The 18,623-nt window shown below is 62.3% G+C and overlaps 1 protein-coding gene across 15 annotated transcripts in view; it reads right to left on the bottom strand.

The window, feature by feature from the left end:
* Positions 1–7,184: 7,184 nt before the first annotated feature.
* The window catches only part of CTBP1 (C-terminal binding protein 1), a 29,024-nt gene continuing 17,585 nt past the window's right edge, over positions 7,185–18,623 (bottom strand). For 8 of the 15 annotated variants that reach the window (XM_044768012.2, XM_044768010.2, XM_070506403.1 and 5 more), the window contains 7 exons: positions 15,313–15,457; positions 14,106–14,312; positions 11,644–11,858; positions 9,872–10,002; positions 9,141–9,268; positions 8,376–8,493; positions 7,185–8,092 (listed from right to left, as the gene is read on the bottom strand). In XM_044768012.2, the coding sequence (XP_044623947.1) occupies positions 7,906–8,092; positions 8,376–8,493; positions 9,141–9,268; positions 9,872–10,002; positions 11,644–11,858; positions 14,106–14,312; positions 15,313–15,457 (1,131 nt within the window). In that variant the 3' untranslated portion in view covers positions 7,185–7,905. The remainder of the gene's footprint in view (positions 8,093–8,375; positions 8,494–9,140; positions 9,269–9,871; positions 10,003–11,643; positions 11,859–14,105; positions 14,313–15,312; positions 15,458–18,623) is intronic. The other 7 variants (XM_044768011.2, XM_070506405.1, XM_070506408.1 and 4 more) reach the window with 1 other exon arrangement.

Genomic DNA, 18,623 nt, shown 5'->3' with positions numbered 1-18,623 from the left:
TTAGCTGCCTTGGACTCAAGCCCCTGGTCCTTATCTGAGTGAGGAGGGAGCTTGCCCTCCCACCTCAGGGGCCTCTTGGGGGAAGCTCTTCCCTATTGACCCCCCGAGGGGTGCCCCAGCCTCTCCATTGGGGCCTTGCCCTGGCCTCCACTCCCAGCAGACTCCAGGGCACTCAGGGGCACTGGTGAGGCAGGGTCTCATTTCAGCCGGGGTCTCAGCTCTGGGTGGGGCAGCCTCCAGGAGGCAGTGTGCATGGGGGACAAGGAGCCCGGGGTCGGCTCCTGGTGACAGGGACGTTGTGCTTGGGCAGTCAGAGACTCCTTGCCCTCCTAAGGCTGGCCATCTCATGGCAGAGAAAGATGATAAATGTGTATGTAAACAAATAAACAACAAGTGAAGAAACTGTATTTACAACTCACAGATAAAAGTGTAATTTCCTTATTATGTAGAGAGCTCTTACAAATCAATAAGAAAGAGACCAGCCATTATTTCCCAAATAGAAAATAAACAGAGTTTGAACAGATAATTCATAGGACGTGGAGACATGGGCAGGGTGCAATTTTACTGGTACTGGAAGGAAAGCTGATAAAATGGCATGAAGGTGCTGACAGTCACCTGCTGCACTGACGTGAATCGTGAAGTTGGATAATTCACTGTGTCCGGTGCCTGTGGGGAAATACGAGCCCTTCCATGTTGTTGGGAGTGTAAACTGGTCTGTGCCCACAGTGTGCAATTTGGGATTATCTCCCCAGATTACACCTGGACATTTCTTGGACTAGCAATTCCACCCCTGGGAATTCACCCTACAAATCTGCTCCCCCGTGACACTGACCCAAGGACAAGCCACAGGCTGAACCGCTGTCTGTAAGATGGGAACGAGCGGGCATGGGGCAGAGGAAGCAGGATTCATCTCTGCAGTGGATCCCAGACCCGAGGGTCCACGTCGCCGAGACCATTCAGTAGTTAAAATAGAACAGAGTCCGCTGCCCTTGTGGGAGAGAGAGAAGCGGGGGCTCCTGGGCTCCGTGTTTATACACACGTGGGAAGGGGACTCAGGCCGTGCTGGCCGCCTCGGGGTGCGGCTGCCTCGGGCAGGGCGTGCGACCCCCCGTCTTTCTGTGCCTCTTGAACGTGGACCGAACCACCACGCGATGCCTGTGGGAGACATCTCTCAATCCTGCCAGTGAAGGGCCCCTGCTGTGGGAGGGTGGATGGCAGGGGCTCAGGCCAGAGCAGCGGCCGAGAGGCAGGGGGCAGAGGGGAAGTCCTGTGTGGCCTCGGTACTCCAGGTCTGGGGCTGGACGGTTGGACACTGATTCGGGGCCGGCGCGCTAGCCAGGCCTCTGGGTCAGGCAGCCAGGGCTCCACGCCCGTGACCTGGGCTGGCCTGAACGCCGTGTGCCAGGGAGAGCAGTGGTGGTCACGGGGCCCCGGGTCCTCCTCCGGGCGCCGGCCCAGCGGCCCAGATGGTTTTCTTCACGCAGGAGCGCCGGCCGCCAGGGCAGAAAGCCCGGAAGAGCCTTGCAGCTGGCCCTCATCTCAGCACCTCTGCCCGGGGTTGTTTTTTGCTGGAAAATCAATTCTGCGAGTCCAGCTGGGCCCTGGCCAGAGTGGCCGGGCGGCCGGCCCGGCTCCAGGGGATACGACCTGTTGCCTCTGTCCCGCCTCCTGTGGGCAGTGGGTGCTGTCTGGGCGGGGGCCGACGTCACAGGGAGAGAGCCTGCCTCCCTGCCCTGTCCCCTGCTCAGGCCACCCCAGGACAACTGCCCCGCCACTTCCTGGCCATGGTCCCGTGCTGAATGCCCACTCATTGTCCCCACAGCCCTGAGCCCCTAGAGCCACACCCAGACGGAGGGCAGAGGGCGGAGGGCAAAGGGCAGCCGCCGCTGGGTTGGCCAAAGGACCAAAGGGGGGCAGCCATGATGGCAGTAGGGTGGCTGGCGCCCCTCCCTGTCGGTACCACTGCTGAGAGCTCCCACCCCAGTGCCCGCCTCACTCTGCCCCAGCCCAGGGAGCCGCTCGGCACCCCTGCCCAGGGCTCACGTGTTCTTGCAGGTGGCAAGACCGCCAGTGGGGTGTCCCTCGGTCATTGTGGCCCCACCGCCCAGAGGAGCTGCCTTTCGGCCCATAAGCACCACGGCTTCTTCCACTACGCCCGTCCCTCTCCACCGGTTTGTGCCCCAGATCATGTCTCAGTTTACACGCACACACATACACACGCACACGCAAGCACATAAACACACACGCGCCAGACCCGCTCTCCCTCCATCCCTGTGGTGACTCTGCTGCCCCGTCCGCTTGTTCACTTGCCCACGGTCTCAGCACCTCCAGTTCACAGACACCTGTTATTCCGTACAGATTTGGGATAAGACTGTTGAAGTTGCTGAAAACAAACAGCCAGCCTTCTGGCAGATCGCAGCGCCCTCACGTCAACGTGGAGAGCAGGCGGGCGGGTCGACTATGGTGGCTCAGATGCGTCAGCATTCGCGGGAGGCCGGCGCCCTTTGATCATTCCTCAGCTGCCTGTCAAGCGTGCTGCCAGGCAGGCCGGCCGGTTTTCTCACCGGGAACCAGGCGATGGGTCGTGCGAGGGGCAGCCTCCCGGACCGGTGCTCCGCCTGTGCTCGGTCGGCAGCTGGTGGAAGCGCTGGCAAGCGGCCGGCAGAGCGGTCCCTGTGGAGCAGCCGCCGTCCGGATCGGCTCTAGCGCTCTGCTGATTTGTAGGGTTTTCTGTTCCCATGACTGTGGCGGCACCGGTGCGTTTCCCTCCTCCTTGCAATGTCCTGCCTTGTGCTTGTGTCCCTGTCTCCTGGCTGTGGCCGTGGCCTCCGGCACAATGTTAGACTCTGGGAGATGAGCTGGGGTCCCCAAGACTGGGAGGGGAGGGCCTCGCCCGGGGTCACAGGGCCCAAGGACTCCTCGTGTCCCCACGGCCCTCCTCTACAGCCCCACCTGCTTCTGGGCTGAGCCAGGGACACTCCAAGTCACCCCTCCAGCCTCCTCTCACACCCACACCCACGTCAGCGAAACCAATGCATCCAGAATCAGCCCCTTCCTGCTGGGGTCCAGGCCACCCTCGTGCTCACCAAGTCCCCAGCAGTGTGGGGGGCCGGGCAGGCCGGGGCAGAGGTGCCTCCGGCTGCCGGGGGGTGGGGGCCTGAGCAGGTGCTGGTGATGCCGGGAGGGGACCCACAGGACCTGGTGGGGGCTTGCGGGACATGCAGTCAAGGGACCCTCGGGCTCCTGACAGCCCCGGAGCCAGGAGGGGCTGCTCCACGAGGCGGTGATGTGTTGCAGGTCCTGGAGCCTCCCAAAGGGCCCACAGGACTGGCCCTCGGGACAGAGATGGGCTGGGCAGCATCCAATAGGGAAGCAGAACCCACCTGCCTAGCAGGGCCAAGCACCGAGGCCTCGGGCACAGTGAGGCAGGGGCCGCTGGTGGGGTTGGCCTTGAGTCCACAGGCCCCTGGTCACACCTTCCAGTGAGCCCCGCAGGAGCTGGGGGGCAGTAGTCAGGGGGCCTCAGGGCTGGGAGTGGCACCCCCCACAACCAGGCGCCACGGCACCAGGTCAGGAGGCAGGGCTGGCAAGGATGGGGTGGGGTTTGACTGTAAAGCCTGGTGGGAGATCTGAGACCCTGAGTGAGCACCAGGGAGGGGCCACCAGACTCAGAGCCAGCCACTGGACTGAACGGTCACAGACTGGGGGCGTCCCCACAGCAGGCTCTGAACTCCCAGGGCAATGCCATCCTGTCCATCACTTTCACAAGATGGTCTGCAGTGGGCACCACCGGCCCAGGCTTCCTCACTGGGTTGGGCTGGGGTCCATCCAGAGAGCTGCCCTCGGGCCCCTCTGGGGACAGAGAGCCTCAAGGAAAAGCAGGCCCAGCAGCAGCCCCACCCGGTGGGAGGGGAGCCTGAGGAGGGGGTCCCAGAGCCATCAATCTGGGCAGGCGAGAGGACATTTCAGACACGTGAGGTTTCACAAAATCACCTCCCTTGAGCCCATTCTCAGGAAGCTACTGCAGGATGCACTTCAGCAAAATGAGGGTGTAAACCCAAGAAGAGGGTGATGGGCCAGGAGATCAGGCAGCATGCGAGGTCCATTCATTCATCCACTCGCTCACTCAGCAAACGCCAGCCACACACCGAGCACGCAGCAGAGGACATTCGGAGTCTCTCCTGACACGTTTCTGCGAAGGGAGTCAGAGCAAAACAGGTTTTCAAACTAAAATAGAAAGTATGGTTTCAGTTCAGACATGTAAAGAGCTTAGAAGTTGTCACTTCTGTCCTTGCAACAAAAATAGTTGAAAAACTGAAAAATCAACTTTTCTTGGACCCGTCACAGAACCGAGGTCACAGGGCAAACCACCACCCTGAGATCTGGAGGGACGGTGACGAGGTCACTCGCCTGCAGCAGAAGCCACTGGAGCCACGATGGGCTGGTGTGCCCAGGGGTGAGCGGTGATTTGCTGGAGCTGAGTGGACTCGAGTGAGAGAGAAGCTCCAGGAAAGAGAAGAGCAGCCCCAGCCCTGCCCCTCGCCCGACGCAGCGCCATGGGGCAGTCTCCCTCTGCGTGGGCCCACGTGAAGGAGCCTGCGGCCGTGCTCCAGGGTCTGGTCCTTCCTCTGACGTGTGAGGCCCACACGCACTGTCTGTGAACGTCACTTGTCTTCACTGCTGTGGAAACCACTACTGGCCATGCATCCCACCACTGATGGACGGGGTGTTTCAGGTTCTGCCCTTTATGGTGAGAGCTGTTCTGGATGCCCCTGACCCGGCAGTCAGTCACTGCGTGTCCGTGTATCAGAGCCCCCGGGAGTGGAAATGCCGGTCAAGGGGTCTCAGCGGGGCTCCGGGGAAGCGGCCCTGGGATGGGTTCCACACACAGCTGGTGTGGCAGGAGCCCTCTCGGCGACACCCTGCAGGGCCCAGCGAGAGCACTGGGGCAGAGGGGCATGGGGGTCGGCGGGGGTCCCCTTGGAGCGGGCGGGTGTCCACAGCCATCCTCAGCTGAGACAAAGGGGCTGGAGGTTTGCACTCCGAAGCCAGGGACTAAGTGAGCAGAAGGGACGACCCCCCAGCAGGCTGCAGGATGCTGGACCCACAGCACCAACTACGGCCGGGGTGGGCTTCGGGGCGGGGGGCAGCTCTCATGGCTGAGGACACCTTGCAGAGGGCTGAGCCGTGCGCCCTCAGGAACTAGGGCGCCAGGGCTGGGGAACGAATGCCCTGGTCCTGAGCGGACGCCCGGTGCATGCACCACCACCCCCGCTGTGGGGAAGGTCACCGTGTCTGGACGCTCCTGTGGGGGTTCCCGACGGTCTTTTTTTCTCTTTCAACTTTGGAATCAGAGTTAATGCAACCTCATGACACAAGTTGGGAGGTGCACCCACTCCCTGTGAGTGGAAGTTTGTGTGAAACTAGTTATTTCTTCTCTAAATATTTAAGACTCACCACGAAGTCATCCAGATTTGTAATTTTTTTTTGAGGAAATCTTTTTTAAATTTGAATTCTTTAAAGTTATAGAGCTGTTCAGGTCTTTATGTTTGTGTCAGTGTTCGCAAGTGTTGTTTTTTTTCATTTCTTCTAAATTTTCAGCATAGTCGTTCATCAGATCCTCTGTCATTCTACTGACCTTGGGATCTGTAACGACACCTTTTCACGGCTGGTGGCAGTTGTACTTATTTTCTTAATTCATCTGACAGAGTTTACTAATTTTTCAAAGAACCACCTGTTGGATTGGTGGATCTTCTCTGCTATGTGTTTGTTTTCTGTTTGGTTAATTCTGAGCTTATATTATTTTGGTCCATCTATGACTTTAAATTTTGTCATTCTTTTTCTAGTTGCTTAAGATACATATAAATTTATCTTAATTACGGTTTCTGTTCTCTTCTAATACTTTACGTTAATTACTTCAGCTATTCCCCAGTTTTTATATGTTGTGTTTTCAGTGTTACTCACGATTCCTGAAGGAAAAACCGGTGATAAAGGGGGAAACAAGTGAAGACAGGATGGCTGAGAATTTTCCAGAATTAACTAAGTAAAGACACGAATCTGCCAATTCACAACGTGTAATGAGTTCTGGGAAGGAGAAACAAGAACAGAGCCACTCGTGGACACGAGCTGCAGTGAGAAGGCAGAATGCTGGGCAAAGAGGGGACTGTGAAGGCAGCTGCAGAGAAAAGCGGGACCCCCAAGGGACGGCGACCAGGATGACCCCTGGCTCCCGAGGAGAGAGGCTGGACGATGAGGAGGCGTGGAGTGGGGAGAAAACAGCTCCGGCCCTGGAATCCTGCGCCAGCCCAACCTCAGCAAGGGTGTGGGCAAAACTAAAGTTTTCTCCAGAAGTCTCCCACAAATAGGCCTTTGTGGATGGCTTCCCTGGCAGAACAGCGCTGGAAAGACCACTGAAGGACGCGCTCCAGGACGCACAGAGCTAAAGGGGAGCAGAGTCGGAGAAGCCGGGACGTGAGCCCCAGGCACCACAGCGGAGGCTTGGGGCCGAGAGGGAAATGCCAGGCTCGGGCAAAGAGCAGGCCTCTGTGGCGGGCCCGGCCCTGCCCTCAGGAACCCCATCTAGCGCAGACTGAGGAGCGAGTGCAGCTGCGAGTCGAGGTCATTCACGCAGGTGCATAGGAGGGCCAAGGTCAGGAACCACGTGGTGCCAGACCAGTGGGCCCGAGGCAGGCCGGGGCGCCAGCTCGGCAGCACCCTGAAGGCCGTGCGATGCCAGGGAGGGACAGGGAGCAGGCAGCCTGTGCACACGGCTCTGCTGGCGGGCGCTGATGGGGCTTCCCAGGGAGCCGTGAGAAGGGGACAAAGGGTTTACCCTTGAGCTGCATGAGGAGTGACTGCTGTTTCTTGCGTCCCTGCAGTGTCCTCCTGGCTTTCCTCTGCAGAGGCCGCGGCATCCGTTCTTGCCCGGGCCTCAGGCCCCTGTGAGAGGAGCACCAGGCGGAGGCGGGTGGGCCCTGTCCTGGCAGTGGCTGTGCCAGGACCTGCATGCCCCTGGCACTGCCGGCACCAGCACTTGAGGCACACAGCTTCCGGGCCAGGACCTGCGGCTCCCTCGGACATGGCTCCCGGGGCTGTAACTGGCCCCAAGGCCACTGGAACCTGCACCTAGAGCCCCCAGCGTCCCCGCGAGACCAAGCTGCTGAAGCAGACGCTGGGCACGCCGCTCTTTCTGGGGCTTTTATTTCTTTAAAATAATTCATACAAATGGTGACAGTCACAAACATGATTTTAACCAAGATACTGCGAGCTACCACATCAGCAGGACGGACGGCACCGGCACAGGCCGGGACACGGCGCGCTTGCAGCCCAGACAGATGCCGCGGGCCCACGCTCTCTTCGTCTCGAGCCGTGTCGCGGTGCCGTCTTCATTTGGAACAAGGGGGTTCATGCCAAAATTAGGAAAACAGCCTTTGTTTTGTTTTCTAAGTTATTCTAAAAATAAGACAAGCAGGTAGAAAAAACAATGCACTGTGTGGCGTAGAAAGAAAAACGGGAAGGATTCATTGTCCTGAGAAGTTTGCCAACTGCCTCATTCCGGGCCGTTCAACGCACGGAAGAAAACCGTGTGAAATCGACCTGCTGAGCCCCCTGGTTCCTGGCTGACGGCCTGGCAAACAGACCCTTTGTCACGCTCTAAGACTGGACACGGACAGGACACTCATGAGATTAACTACTAACTTCTCTTGCTTAACGAGGACGCAAAGGACACAGGGCAGCGGCCGGCCTTCGGGACGGGACAACTACAGTCGACGCCGGGAGGCTTGGCGCCTCCTCCCGGCCACCTGGAGCCGGGACAGTCTCTGGATCGCTGTGGCGCCTGCAAGCCACTCCGCGTGCCTGTCCAACGGCGGCCCCGCCGACCGAGGCTGCAGAGCTCCGCCCGGGCTACAACTGGTCACTCGGGTGGTCTCTATCCGCCTCGGGCTTCACGGTTTGGCCGGGAGAAGGGGCGTGGGGCGGGTGGGACACGGGGGGCAGGCCGTGGGACAGGGACATGGCGCTGGGGACAATGCCTTCGACAGCTGCTGGGATGCCACTGGGGGCCACACCCACCACGCCCGGGGGGTACCTGCTGGGAGAGGAGAGACAGCAGGTGAGGCCCCGCGGCCAGGCCCCTTCTGTGGCTGCAGCACTGACAGCACAGGGCCAGGAAGGCAGGGGGCTGCTCCCGAGGCCACCTGCTGGGGCGGGCCCACTGCCCTCCCACACACCCTGCCCCCCTGTGCCCAGTACGGCCTCTACCCAGATGGTCTTGTATCCACCAGGCCCTGAAGGGCACCCGACCTTCTGTGTCCACTGGGGCCCAGGTGAGCACGCACGTCCAGGCCTGAGAGCCCCCTCACCGGCCTGCTCACCTGTAGGCGGCCCCGTTGAGCTCAGGGTGCACGACGGCTGGGTCCATGCTGGCCCAGTGGGTGGCAGCTGTCAGGTGGTCCTTGTTGACGCAGTTCTTCAGGCTGTCGGGGATCCGGCCTGGGAGATGGAACAGAGAGTAAGGATGGGGCCCGCATTCAGCAGCTGCCACCAAGGGGACCCCAGCAGCTTGTAGGTCAAAGACCTGGGTCACCCCCCATGGAGCTAATGCTACAGAGGCCCCGTGGCTATGCGCCCCCTCCTCCTGGCTCACTCCTGTTAGGCACAGGAGGCCGCTTGTCTGGCACGGTCACCTTCGCAGCTCGGGAACCCCCAACCCCAAGCAGGCGCCCTCAGCTCAAAGGAGCTCCCCTACCCTGTCTGCTCCACCTGGGGGTGTCAGAGAGCAGCCAGCAGGGCCCACCAAGGACAGCCTGACCTTTTTAAAGGGTGGTAAGAAATGACACATATGCTGAAACCTCAGTGACAATGAGCAAGGGTCACAAAGGTGACACATGCCTGACTGAGGACCAGCACGCTGTGGCCACAGGAGAGACCTGGGGGCTGACTTCCTCTGCATTTGGGGGTCTGCTGCGGCTGTGCCACCCACAGCAGGGTGGGTCAGTATCAGCTCCGTGCACGTCCAGCATAAGATAGACATGGCTAAATGATGGGGAAGGTGGAGAAAGGCCACCCAATGGGCACTGCTCTCCGAAAGAGCCTGAGGACCCTGCCATCGGCACGTCCCACCCACCCTGCCAGCCCACCTGTGATGGCTCTCCGGATCTCCCGGGCTGCCTCCTCGCGCATCTCGATGGACGCCTGCTCGCTGTACCAGGCTGCGTGGGGGGTGCAGATCAGGTTGGGTGCGTCCTTCAGAGGACCCTGGCTGAAGCTACGGACAACGCACGGCAGGTTAGAGCGCCGTGGCCTGGGGTGGGGCGCAGGGTGCCTGGCCCTGTCTGGAACCACGCCCCCACCCCTCCATCAGATCCGTCCACCCCCAGGATGGTGAAACTTGCCACGGGCTCCTGACAGCCACAGGGAGGGGCCTGCACTGGGGGGACGCTGCCCTGGCCCCTCCCTCAAGGGGGCCTGGCTCCAGAAGCTACAGGCTGTGACCCCAGGCCCTCCCGCACTGCTGTCCCCCAGGGCTGGAGACCCGGGCTGGCCTGCTGCCCAGACGGGCTTCCTGGCTGTGAGGCCTCTGAATGAGCCTGCAGGTGCCGACCACCTGCCCCCCGACACCTGGCTGGGTACTGGCCGGACCGGGATCATGGGCTGGACACGAAGTCAGGCCCATCTGTTCCTTTGGACCCTCAGCTGCCCAAGGCAGGGACCCGGGCTCAGAGACCATAGATGGGCATTTGGGCCTCAGTCCCTCGGTGCTGCAGCCATTAGGGCCGGCCCCTGACTCCTGCCAGCTGTGGGGGGGCGTGAGCACCCGCCCAGGAGAGGTGCCATCTCGGGGACCGCCCACGGCACCACTGGGGGGCACCTGAAGGGCTCCGACTCGTGCACATCCAGGGCCGCGCCACGTATCCGCCCCTCCTTCAGGGCCTGGGCCAAGGCCTTCTCGTCCACCAGGCCGCCCCGGGCCGTGTTCACCAGGAAGGCCCCTTGTCTCATCTGGGAAGACACAACAACAGCACAAAGAGTCAATCGACGGGACTCCTCACCTGCCCGCCCACGAGGGTGGAGTCAGGCAGGGGCACCGAGCAGAGGGACCAACTACAGGACGTGGTAGCAGGTCCCTTTCCCTATGAGCCCACCCCAGCTCTCGGGCCCTGTGCCTGGAGGGCCGGGCAGCTGTGCTGAGGCCACAGGGCTCTCCTGGGTTGGCCAAGGGCTCAGGACGCATGGGGCCTCTGCCCCACTGAGATGGCTGGCTGGAGGGGACGGACCAATGCCTGGCCCAGCCTCCTTCCAACCTAGGCACTGGGGTGTGGGCCAGGCTGAGGGAGCTCTGAGCCCAGCCCCCACTTTGCACATGGTGCCTGGAAAGGGTCTGGGGTGTCTTGGGCACCGTGTGGCCCTGGTGGCCCGGCCCCTGACCCCACACTCGCCAGGTAGGTGGGGGCCCAACCTTCCCCCAGCAGGGCCTCACCCCAGGAGGTGGGGGTTCAGGGCCTCAGAACACACCCCAAACGCCCTGGGGTAATGGCTGGAAGCCCCCAGGGCGCCTCCTGAGGGGCTGTGCTGACAGTGCCTTATTCCAGCCCAGCTGCCTTTGCCCACCTTTGCCGTGAGCCCTCTGGGTCGGCCTGGAGATGCCCACCCTCTCTGAGGTGAGGCTTCTTGTGACCCCGACCTCACCCCCACCAAGCCTGCCCTGCCGGTGTTGCAGGCGGCCGTCACTAAGTCACACCCAGTTCTCAAGAACACTAGGCTCTGACTGGTACCCCCAGCCTGTGCCTGCCCCCCAGAAACCCAAACCCCGGCGGGAACAAAGGGAGGAGCTGCATGGATGCCAGCCTCATCCTCCACGGGACAGCAGGGCCCGCGTCCGTGCATGCACACACATGCACACACACGTACCCACACAAATGTAAGCACTTGTACGTATATGTATGCACGTACACACAGGAAGCTGTGCCCACACAGGTACACAAACTTGCCCACACCGACGCACATGCCCCTGTGCACGCATATAAACACGCACAGGTTCGGCACACACACAGCCCTGTGCGAGGCCTGGAGTTGGCGGGAAGGTCCTGCTGGACCCGGGGCAGCTCGGGACACACGGCCTGAGCTCGTGCCGTGCCGGTCGCAGGCTGACACCACAGCACAAACTCCTCCAGCTGCGGATTTAAACCTCAGCTGATGGCCCAGCGCTGAAGTGGGAGCGCAGGTGGCCACATCAGCCAGACCCGAGACCCCCACGCTGCTGGGTCCGCCCCATCTGTGGGGACGACAGGACCTGATGAGAAACTGGCACTGGAAGGTCAGTGGTTTGCCTTCACCGTGGGCCCTCAGCCAAAGGAGCCTCGTAGAACCCAGGGAACAATTGACAGCTGTGCGTGTGCACGGGTCCCAAGTCGCACTGGTCGCTCAGCCCGCAGGGGTGGGAGAGGGAAATTGCCCCAGGCAACTCGGTACCTTGGCGAGCTGCACGGGGGTGCTGGCACGAGCAGCTGGAGAGGTCCACCTACCACCCACCCGTGCACACCCTGCGCGGCCAGAGCAGGACAGACCCTGCTGGCCTAGCCATGACCTTCGCCCTCGCTCGAGACCCTGTGCCGACTCTGGCCTTGGAGGGGGGCAGCCCACCTGCTTGACGGTGAAGTCGTTGATGAGGTGGTGGTTGTGCTCATTGAGGCCGCAGTGCAGGGTCACGCAGTCACTGTGGAAGAGCAGGTCCTGCAGGGTGCTGACCCGCTGCAGCCCCAGAGCCCGCTCCGTGCCGTCCGACAGGTAGGGGTCGTAGAAGAGCACGTTGAAGCCGAATGCCTTGGCCCGCAGGGCCACCGCCTGCCCCACGCGACCTGGTGGGCGGGACGGAGACAGTGTCACCACGGCCAGGGGCCTGGTGGCGACACCATGGGACACACACCCCTCAGTGGGGGAGCGGGGCCCTCTCTGGCCCCAAGGCTTCCGCTCCCAGATGCACAAGGCACAGGCTTCAGAGAGCAGGGGCAGGACGGGAGGGAGCCGGGTAGCAGACAGTAGCTCTGGACACGGGGTGGGGTACAGTGTAGTGTGGTGGGGGCTGCGGTGTCAGAGGAGCCCTGTGCCCTGGAGAATGGAACCCACTCTCCTCTGCTCCCAAAGAAGGCCAGAGGGGCTCAGAGGCCTCACTCCGGGACCCCAGGAGGGAGCTCTGACCTGGCCACAGTGGGGCCGCAGGGTGGTGGAGACAGAAGAGAGAGAACTACGGCGGGCCAGGACCTGGGGACGCAGTTGACCCTCGGACTCATGTGAGGCAGCCAGACGTGGCCTCAGCCCCAAGGTCTAAGGGGTGTGTGCTGCGGCTGGCCACCCTGCAGACCACCAACACATCAGGGTGCCCCCGCTCCCAGAGCCCCCTGGGCTTGCTCTGGGTGGTGGGACGTTAACAATGAAAGCAGAGGCTGGGAATGCCTTGGGCGCCCGAGACCCCACGTGGGGAAGCCTGAGCTGGCCATCTGGGAGACAAATGTCGAGGAGCAGGGCCGCGAGGCCCCAGGCACCCACTGTGGCTACGAGGAACCCCAGGTGAGGCCAAAGCAGAACGGTCCCGCCAACCCACCTAAAATGCTGGCCCACAGCATCATGAGCAAGTCAGTGACGGCCGCCTCATGCTGCTCAGCCTTGGAGCTCTCAAATGGCAGTGACCACAGCCACATCCCCAGATGCAGGGAGCACCCACTTAAAGAGGCCCGAAAAGGCAGGGGGCTTGGGCCAGGGCAGACCAGGAGCAGCAGTCCCCAGAGCTGTTGCCTGGCGCTGGTCAGGAGGCAGGCTCCAGGGCCACCCAGGCTTCCTGGTCAGAAGCACATTTAAACCACCCCACTGAACCTCCTGACCCACGTAGCGTGAAGAGGATTATGTGGCCCCAAAACCCACGTGGCCAAACCTGGCTCCCAGCTGCCTCCCCATCCTTCAACAAACTGTGTGGGCCAGGCCCTGAGGCAAAAGGTGCTGTCTCTGCCCTCAGACCGGCAAGAAGAGGGAGGCAGGCCGGACCGGGTGCTGGGCGGGGGTGGGGAGACGCTCACAGGGCTGCGGGGCTCCGAGCAGCCCTGGTGTGTGTGCACGTCCAGCGGGACAGTGAGTTACGTCAGATGAGAGACAACCCTGTGTCCTGTGGGTGTCCACGAGCCTGACCTCTCACACCAATGCAGCAACTTCCGTCACGGAGATGACCCCAAACATCCCTCCAATTTCCCCAACGCCACACAGGTGGAGCCTTTGCTGTAGAGCCAGCGGGGCAAGGGTGGGGAGATCAGCGGGGGATCAGGCTGCCTGGAGAAAGTAAAGTCCAGGAAGCAGCATGCCAAGGGCCCCAGCAAGAAGCTGTGACCATGCTGGGGCGTGCTTGGGGACGGGGCAGGCCGTTCTTGGGGAGCCTGTGTTCTGACATGGAGACGGCCGCCAAGAGAGAAAAGGCTGGAAAGTAGAATGGCCCTAAGAGAAGGAGCCCGGCCCCCCCGCAGGCCCCTCCCTCCACACTCAGCCCCTTGCCCCACTTCCTGAAACTTCCAAGCTCCCTCCTACCCCACCCCCACCTGCTGCCCCACCCATGCCACCCCACCCTCACCGTCTCTCTCAACACATCTCGACTCCCGGGATCACACACACACAGTTCTGCTGTGAGCCCAGCGTGGGCCTGGGGCCGTCTCAGGCCTGCTCCCTGCTGCGTGTGGGACCCAGGATGCCTGGCCCAGGACAGCCACCTGCAGTCAGCAAGTGAATGAATGAATAATGAACGCACAGCAGAGGGAGTGAACGACCTCGCTCCACTCGGCAGGGCTCGGGGCCAGCAGGCGGCTGCTGGTCTGAAGGCCACGTCCACTCTGCCGTCACCAGGGGGAAGAAGTCAGGCTGAGCGTGCACAGCTGTGTGAGTGTGTGCGTGACCCTGTGGACACCCGTTTAACATCTGCATGTGTGTGGCCCACACCTGGTGTTCCTGGGGCAGAGCCCCCTCCACCCAGGCTGTCCCCGTGTTGGGGCACCACCTGGCAGCACAGCCAAGCCCTGGCTTCATCGTGTGCCAAGCCCGCAAGAGGGCGAGGGCAGCAGCTAACACACCTAGCCCAATGATGCCCAAGGTCTCCCCACGGATCCTCGCGGCTCCGGAAGCCACTTCGCGGATCTGCTCGACGCTCTGCACTCGGGTGCCCTCTCGCAGTGCCTGGTGCAGCCAGGTGGTTCTTCGGTAGAGGTTGAGGATGTGGCACATGGTGGAGTCTGCAGTCTCCTCCACGGACGCCGCCGGCACGTTGCAGACAGCGATGCCTGGGGACACAAGACACGTGTGACGGTCACCAGAGCCCATCCTGACACTTCACCTGTGAAAGGCCCAAGGACACGTCCCTGAGCCACCAGAGGCTATGAGACAAAGGCACGTTACATGCTCCGTGCCCTGTGGAAAAGCCACCTGTGGGTCCAGCAGGTGGATGGGGTGGGGGACAGGAGAGGCTGCCCGGGCAGAGGCCAACACCAGTTCTGCCCCGCATGGACCACCTGCCACACGACCTTCTGGGAAGGGGTCACAGCCAGGCTGGAACTCGGAGCCAGCCCCACAGCCACTGACACCTACACAGGTACAGCCCCTCCTGCCTTCCACAGCTCCCCAGGCCAATTGGGGCCTGGCTTTGGGGTGGCCTCCGTCCTCCCAGCCCGCACAGCCCCTAGGAACAGCGACAGTGGGGTGGCGGTGGGCACGCAAGGCTTGCACATCAGAGTGGACCCCAGGATGTGTGATGTCCAACAGCAGCTCCCATGAGTCTGTGGTTCCTGAAGCTTCGTCCTAGAAGAGAAGGGCCCTGCTGGGCCTGAGCACCCCGCCCAGCCGAGGCAAGAAAGGGAGAGGAGAGAGCAGAACGCAGGAGGCTGTAGCCAACGGGGTGCGGGCCAGTGCTCCTTGTTAGGTCTCAGTAGGGGTGTGAATCACAGTTGCGTGTGTCCTAAGTCAGTATAAACTGCCTTTCCCACTGTGTCTTGGGGCTGGGACACGTGAAACCCTACAGGGATGTGCGGGCTGCCTGCCCAGCTGCAGAAGCCGCAGGACAGAGGGGACAGCCCAGCAAGGCTTTCTCAGGAAGGCCACCTGGACCTGCTCCTGCCCTGATGGGGCGCCGGGCCCACCAGCGCCCGGCACAAGTCACCTTCCACCAAACCAGACGCCCGGCAGGATGGCCCAGGTGTGAGGCTGAACGGGCAGACACGGCAAAGCTGATGAGCTCACGCCGGAAGGGCGGCCGGGACCGCACAGGGGAGCATTGGGGCGCCCTACCTAAGTCCCCCGCCGACTTGATGTCGATGTTGTCAAAGCCGCTGCCGATCCGCACGATTATTCGGAGGGCTTTGAACTTCTCCAGGTCCTCCCTCGTCAGCGTGATGGTGTGGTACATGAGCGCGCCCACGGCCTCGTTCAGCACCTGGGGGAAGGCGGCGCACAGCATGAGCGCTCGGCCTGCAGCTCCTGGACGCCAGCGGCCCAAGAACCAGCCCGCAGCCCGGAGCGGCCCCGCAGACGCTTCCCCCAAGTCCGCGCCCGCCCAGGTTCCCGCAGCTTCCCAACCAGCCTCCTCCCGGTGCTGCGCCGCAGGCCTTCTCCGGGCGGAAGCCGCCCAACGCCCGCTCGTGACTCTCAGGTGACCGGAGGCGACCCTGCTCACTCTCCGCTCAGACTTGTCCAGGAAGCCAAGAGTCCCTCCCTCGCGTCACGGCGCCCACGCAGGAGGCAGCGCACAGTCAGCCCGCGGGAGCGACGCGGAGAACACGCGGGGTGTGGCGGGCTTACCTCCCCGGCAGGCATCAGACGCAGACGCGGCGCGTCCAAAACCCCAGACCCTGCCAGCGGGGTGACAAACTGCTGCCAGGACAGGAGCAGCGCCACGCGGTGCCGCGAATAAACGCCCTGCAGAGACGCAGGCTGAGTCCACGACAACGAGGAAAACCCGGGAAGAGGCGGCCGCCCTCGGTCTCACACGCAGAGGCCGGGTGGATACGCCGACGCCCCCGGCCGCGGGGCCGGGCTGGCGGGTTGGTGCACGCGCCCCACGCGCGCTCGGGCGGCCTCGCCACCCGCGGCCCCCGGGGCGTCAGGAGGCGTCTCTGCGCCTCTCGGAAGCGTGGCCGTGGGCCGGTCCCCAACACGCTCGGGGGGGCTCCGGGCACGCGGGGCAGCTGCGGCCGGCACAGCCCTGCACGTCGGCGGGCCTGTGCGGCGGCTCCACGCGGACCCCACGCGGGCACCGGGGGCCGCGTCTCCTGAGTTTGGGTGACACGGACGCCAGCGCCGCTACCACCACCCGCGGGGCTCCGCGAGAACTCCGCGCAGGTGGAGGCGGGCGGGGCCTGCTTCGGCCGTGAGCGCCCCGCCCCCGCCAGGCTATGGGAGTCGCGAGGGACACTGGCAACGGCCAGACGCGGGGCCGAGGACCCACAGCGTCCAGTTTCTGGGCCCAAGAGCAGGGGGCCGCGGGGCTCCAGACGCACGTGTGATCCACGACGTGTCGTGGTCGGGGGACACAGCAGTGGGCCCCTCAAATTCAGGGGCACGCAGCGGCTGCTGTGTCCTTCACCCTCTCCTGCAGTCGGCTCCTCCTGTACTGGCCCCGGGTCCCCGGGAGGCGCGCCGCGAGGACGGGCCGTGCACAGGCTGCCAGAGGGAGAAGCCTGCGCCTCGGGAGCCCAGACTCCGACCCTGCGGGGAGCGGAGGAGAGCGAGCGTCCGGGTGTGGACAGAGAGCTGCCCCGGACACGGACACTTCCCTCCGAGGACGGCAGGGCAGCCCCGAGGGACCACACAGGTGGGGCCAGGCCGGGGTGGCCTGGACTCTTCCAAGGGGAAGGGAAGGTCGGGTGCTGCCCGGGCCCGTGCCCGGAAGAGCCCAGGAATCTGCGCTCCTGGAGGCAGAGAGCTGCTGAGGAGCCTGGGTGAGGCACGGGCACTGCTGTGAAAAGAGCAAAAACCCCGACCGGAATGGACGTGGAAGGCCTGCGGGGGGCCCGCCCATCCCACTGGTCAGTTACGCCAAACCGGAAGCGAGGCCCCTTCACTGCGGGAGGAAGACTTCTCTTCCTGCCAGGCAACAGCGCAGCCAACGGGAAACGCCGCAGCTCAGCCAATGAGAAGCCATGGCCGCCCTGAACGGTTCCTCTCCCCCAGCGGACCTTCCTTTAGAAGAGCCCCCCGCCCCCCCCCCCCCGCCCCGTTTCTCTATAAAAGCAGCTCCCTCCTTTGTTCCTTGGATTTGCCTGTGGTTCACCAGAGCACGCACGTCCTGAACTGCAATTCTTTTTGCTATTCCCGAATAAACTCATTCTGCGGATAAAATAACCGGGGAATTTGCGTTTTAAGTTGACACTGCCCACGTCCTGATGGCTGTCCCTGGCCTCCTGGAAAGATGTCAAAGCCACATGTGGACACAGACCTCTGGTGCCCTGACTGGACCTGGTGTGGACGGGCAAGGAGCCATGTGATGGCAGAGTAGCAGCCAGAACCCATGGGAAGGAGGGGGTTAACCAGGAGCATGTGGGGACGGTGGACAGGAAGTGGAGACCCCCCAGCAGTGGAGGTGGCAAGGACCATGGGGCAGAGGGGAGGGACAGGGCTCGGCGGTGGGACCCCTGGAAGACCCCTCTGGCTGCCCTGTGCTGCATGGACTGGAGACAGGATGGCCACAAGAGCTGGTGAGTGGGACCCCCGTGGCAGGTGAGGCAGGGGGCCACAGGGCAAGGTGCATGTAGACATTTGTCAGTGCTCACTGTGGGCAGGCACAGCCATGCACCAGAAATGGAGAGATGGATGCACCTGAGCAAGTGTCAAGATGAGTAGCCCTGGACTTGGGGACAGATAAACTGTGGAGGGGGAAGCTCCGGAGGAGAGCCTGAGTCCCCGGACAGACAGACCCTCGCAGCACGGGCAGGTGTGTCACATGGCAGCTTGCATTCTATCCTGAGCATTTAACAAGGGCAGGTCACACTCTTCAGTCTTGATTTGCAGGTGTCCCATGTGGAGTACCAACATGGAGGGTCCATAATTTGTCTGAACTTGCCTACTGCTGGGACGTTCGGGTTGCTGCCAATACTGGCTGTACTGCAATAACAATCTGTGTATTTGTCTTACTTCCTTGAGACAAGTTGTTAGAAACAGGGAACCCACTTTAAGGCTCTGGGTGCTGCTGCCTGCTGTGCCCGGAGGATGACTCACCGGCCATCACCGGGCACTCCAGAGTTTAAAATGCTCCATGTAATGGATGCAAACTGGAATCCATTATTTTAGCTTTAATTTGCATTTCTCAGTGTGACTTGCCCACATATGTCTCTTGGTAAACTATTTTTTTCATGTCCTAGTTCTTTTTCTACTGAGCATATTTTTAATCACACAGTACTAGGTGCAGTGTTCTCAGAACAGGATGAGCATTACCCCCCACCCCACACCAGGGAGGCCTGTGCTCAGCTGCAGGATGAAAGCCCACCGCAGCAGGGGCTCTGTCCAAAGTCCACAGGCCAAGGCCACTGCAGCTGCTGCATCCACTCCCCTGGCAGGTTCTTCATATTCCCTTTCATGGTGACCAAGTGGCTGCGACACTGGGG

Source organism: Equus asinus, chromosome 3 (assembly GCF_041296235.1).
Source record: "Equus asinus isolate D_3611 breed Donkey chromosome 3, EquAss-T2T_v2, whole genome shotgun sequence".
NCBI lineage: Eukaryota > Metazoa > Chordata > Mammalia > Perissodactyla > Equidae > Equus > Equus asinus.
The sequence above is the reverse complement of the archived record's forward strand: the minus strand, read 5'-3'. Positions and strand labels throughout refer to the sequence as shown.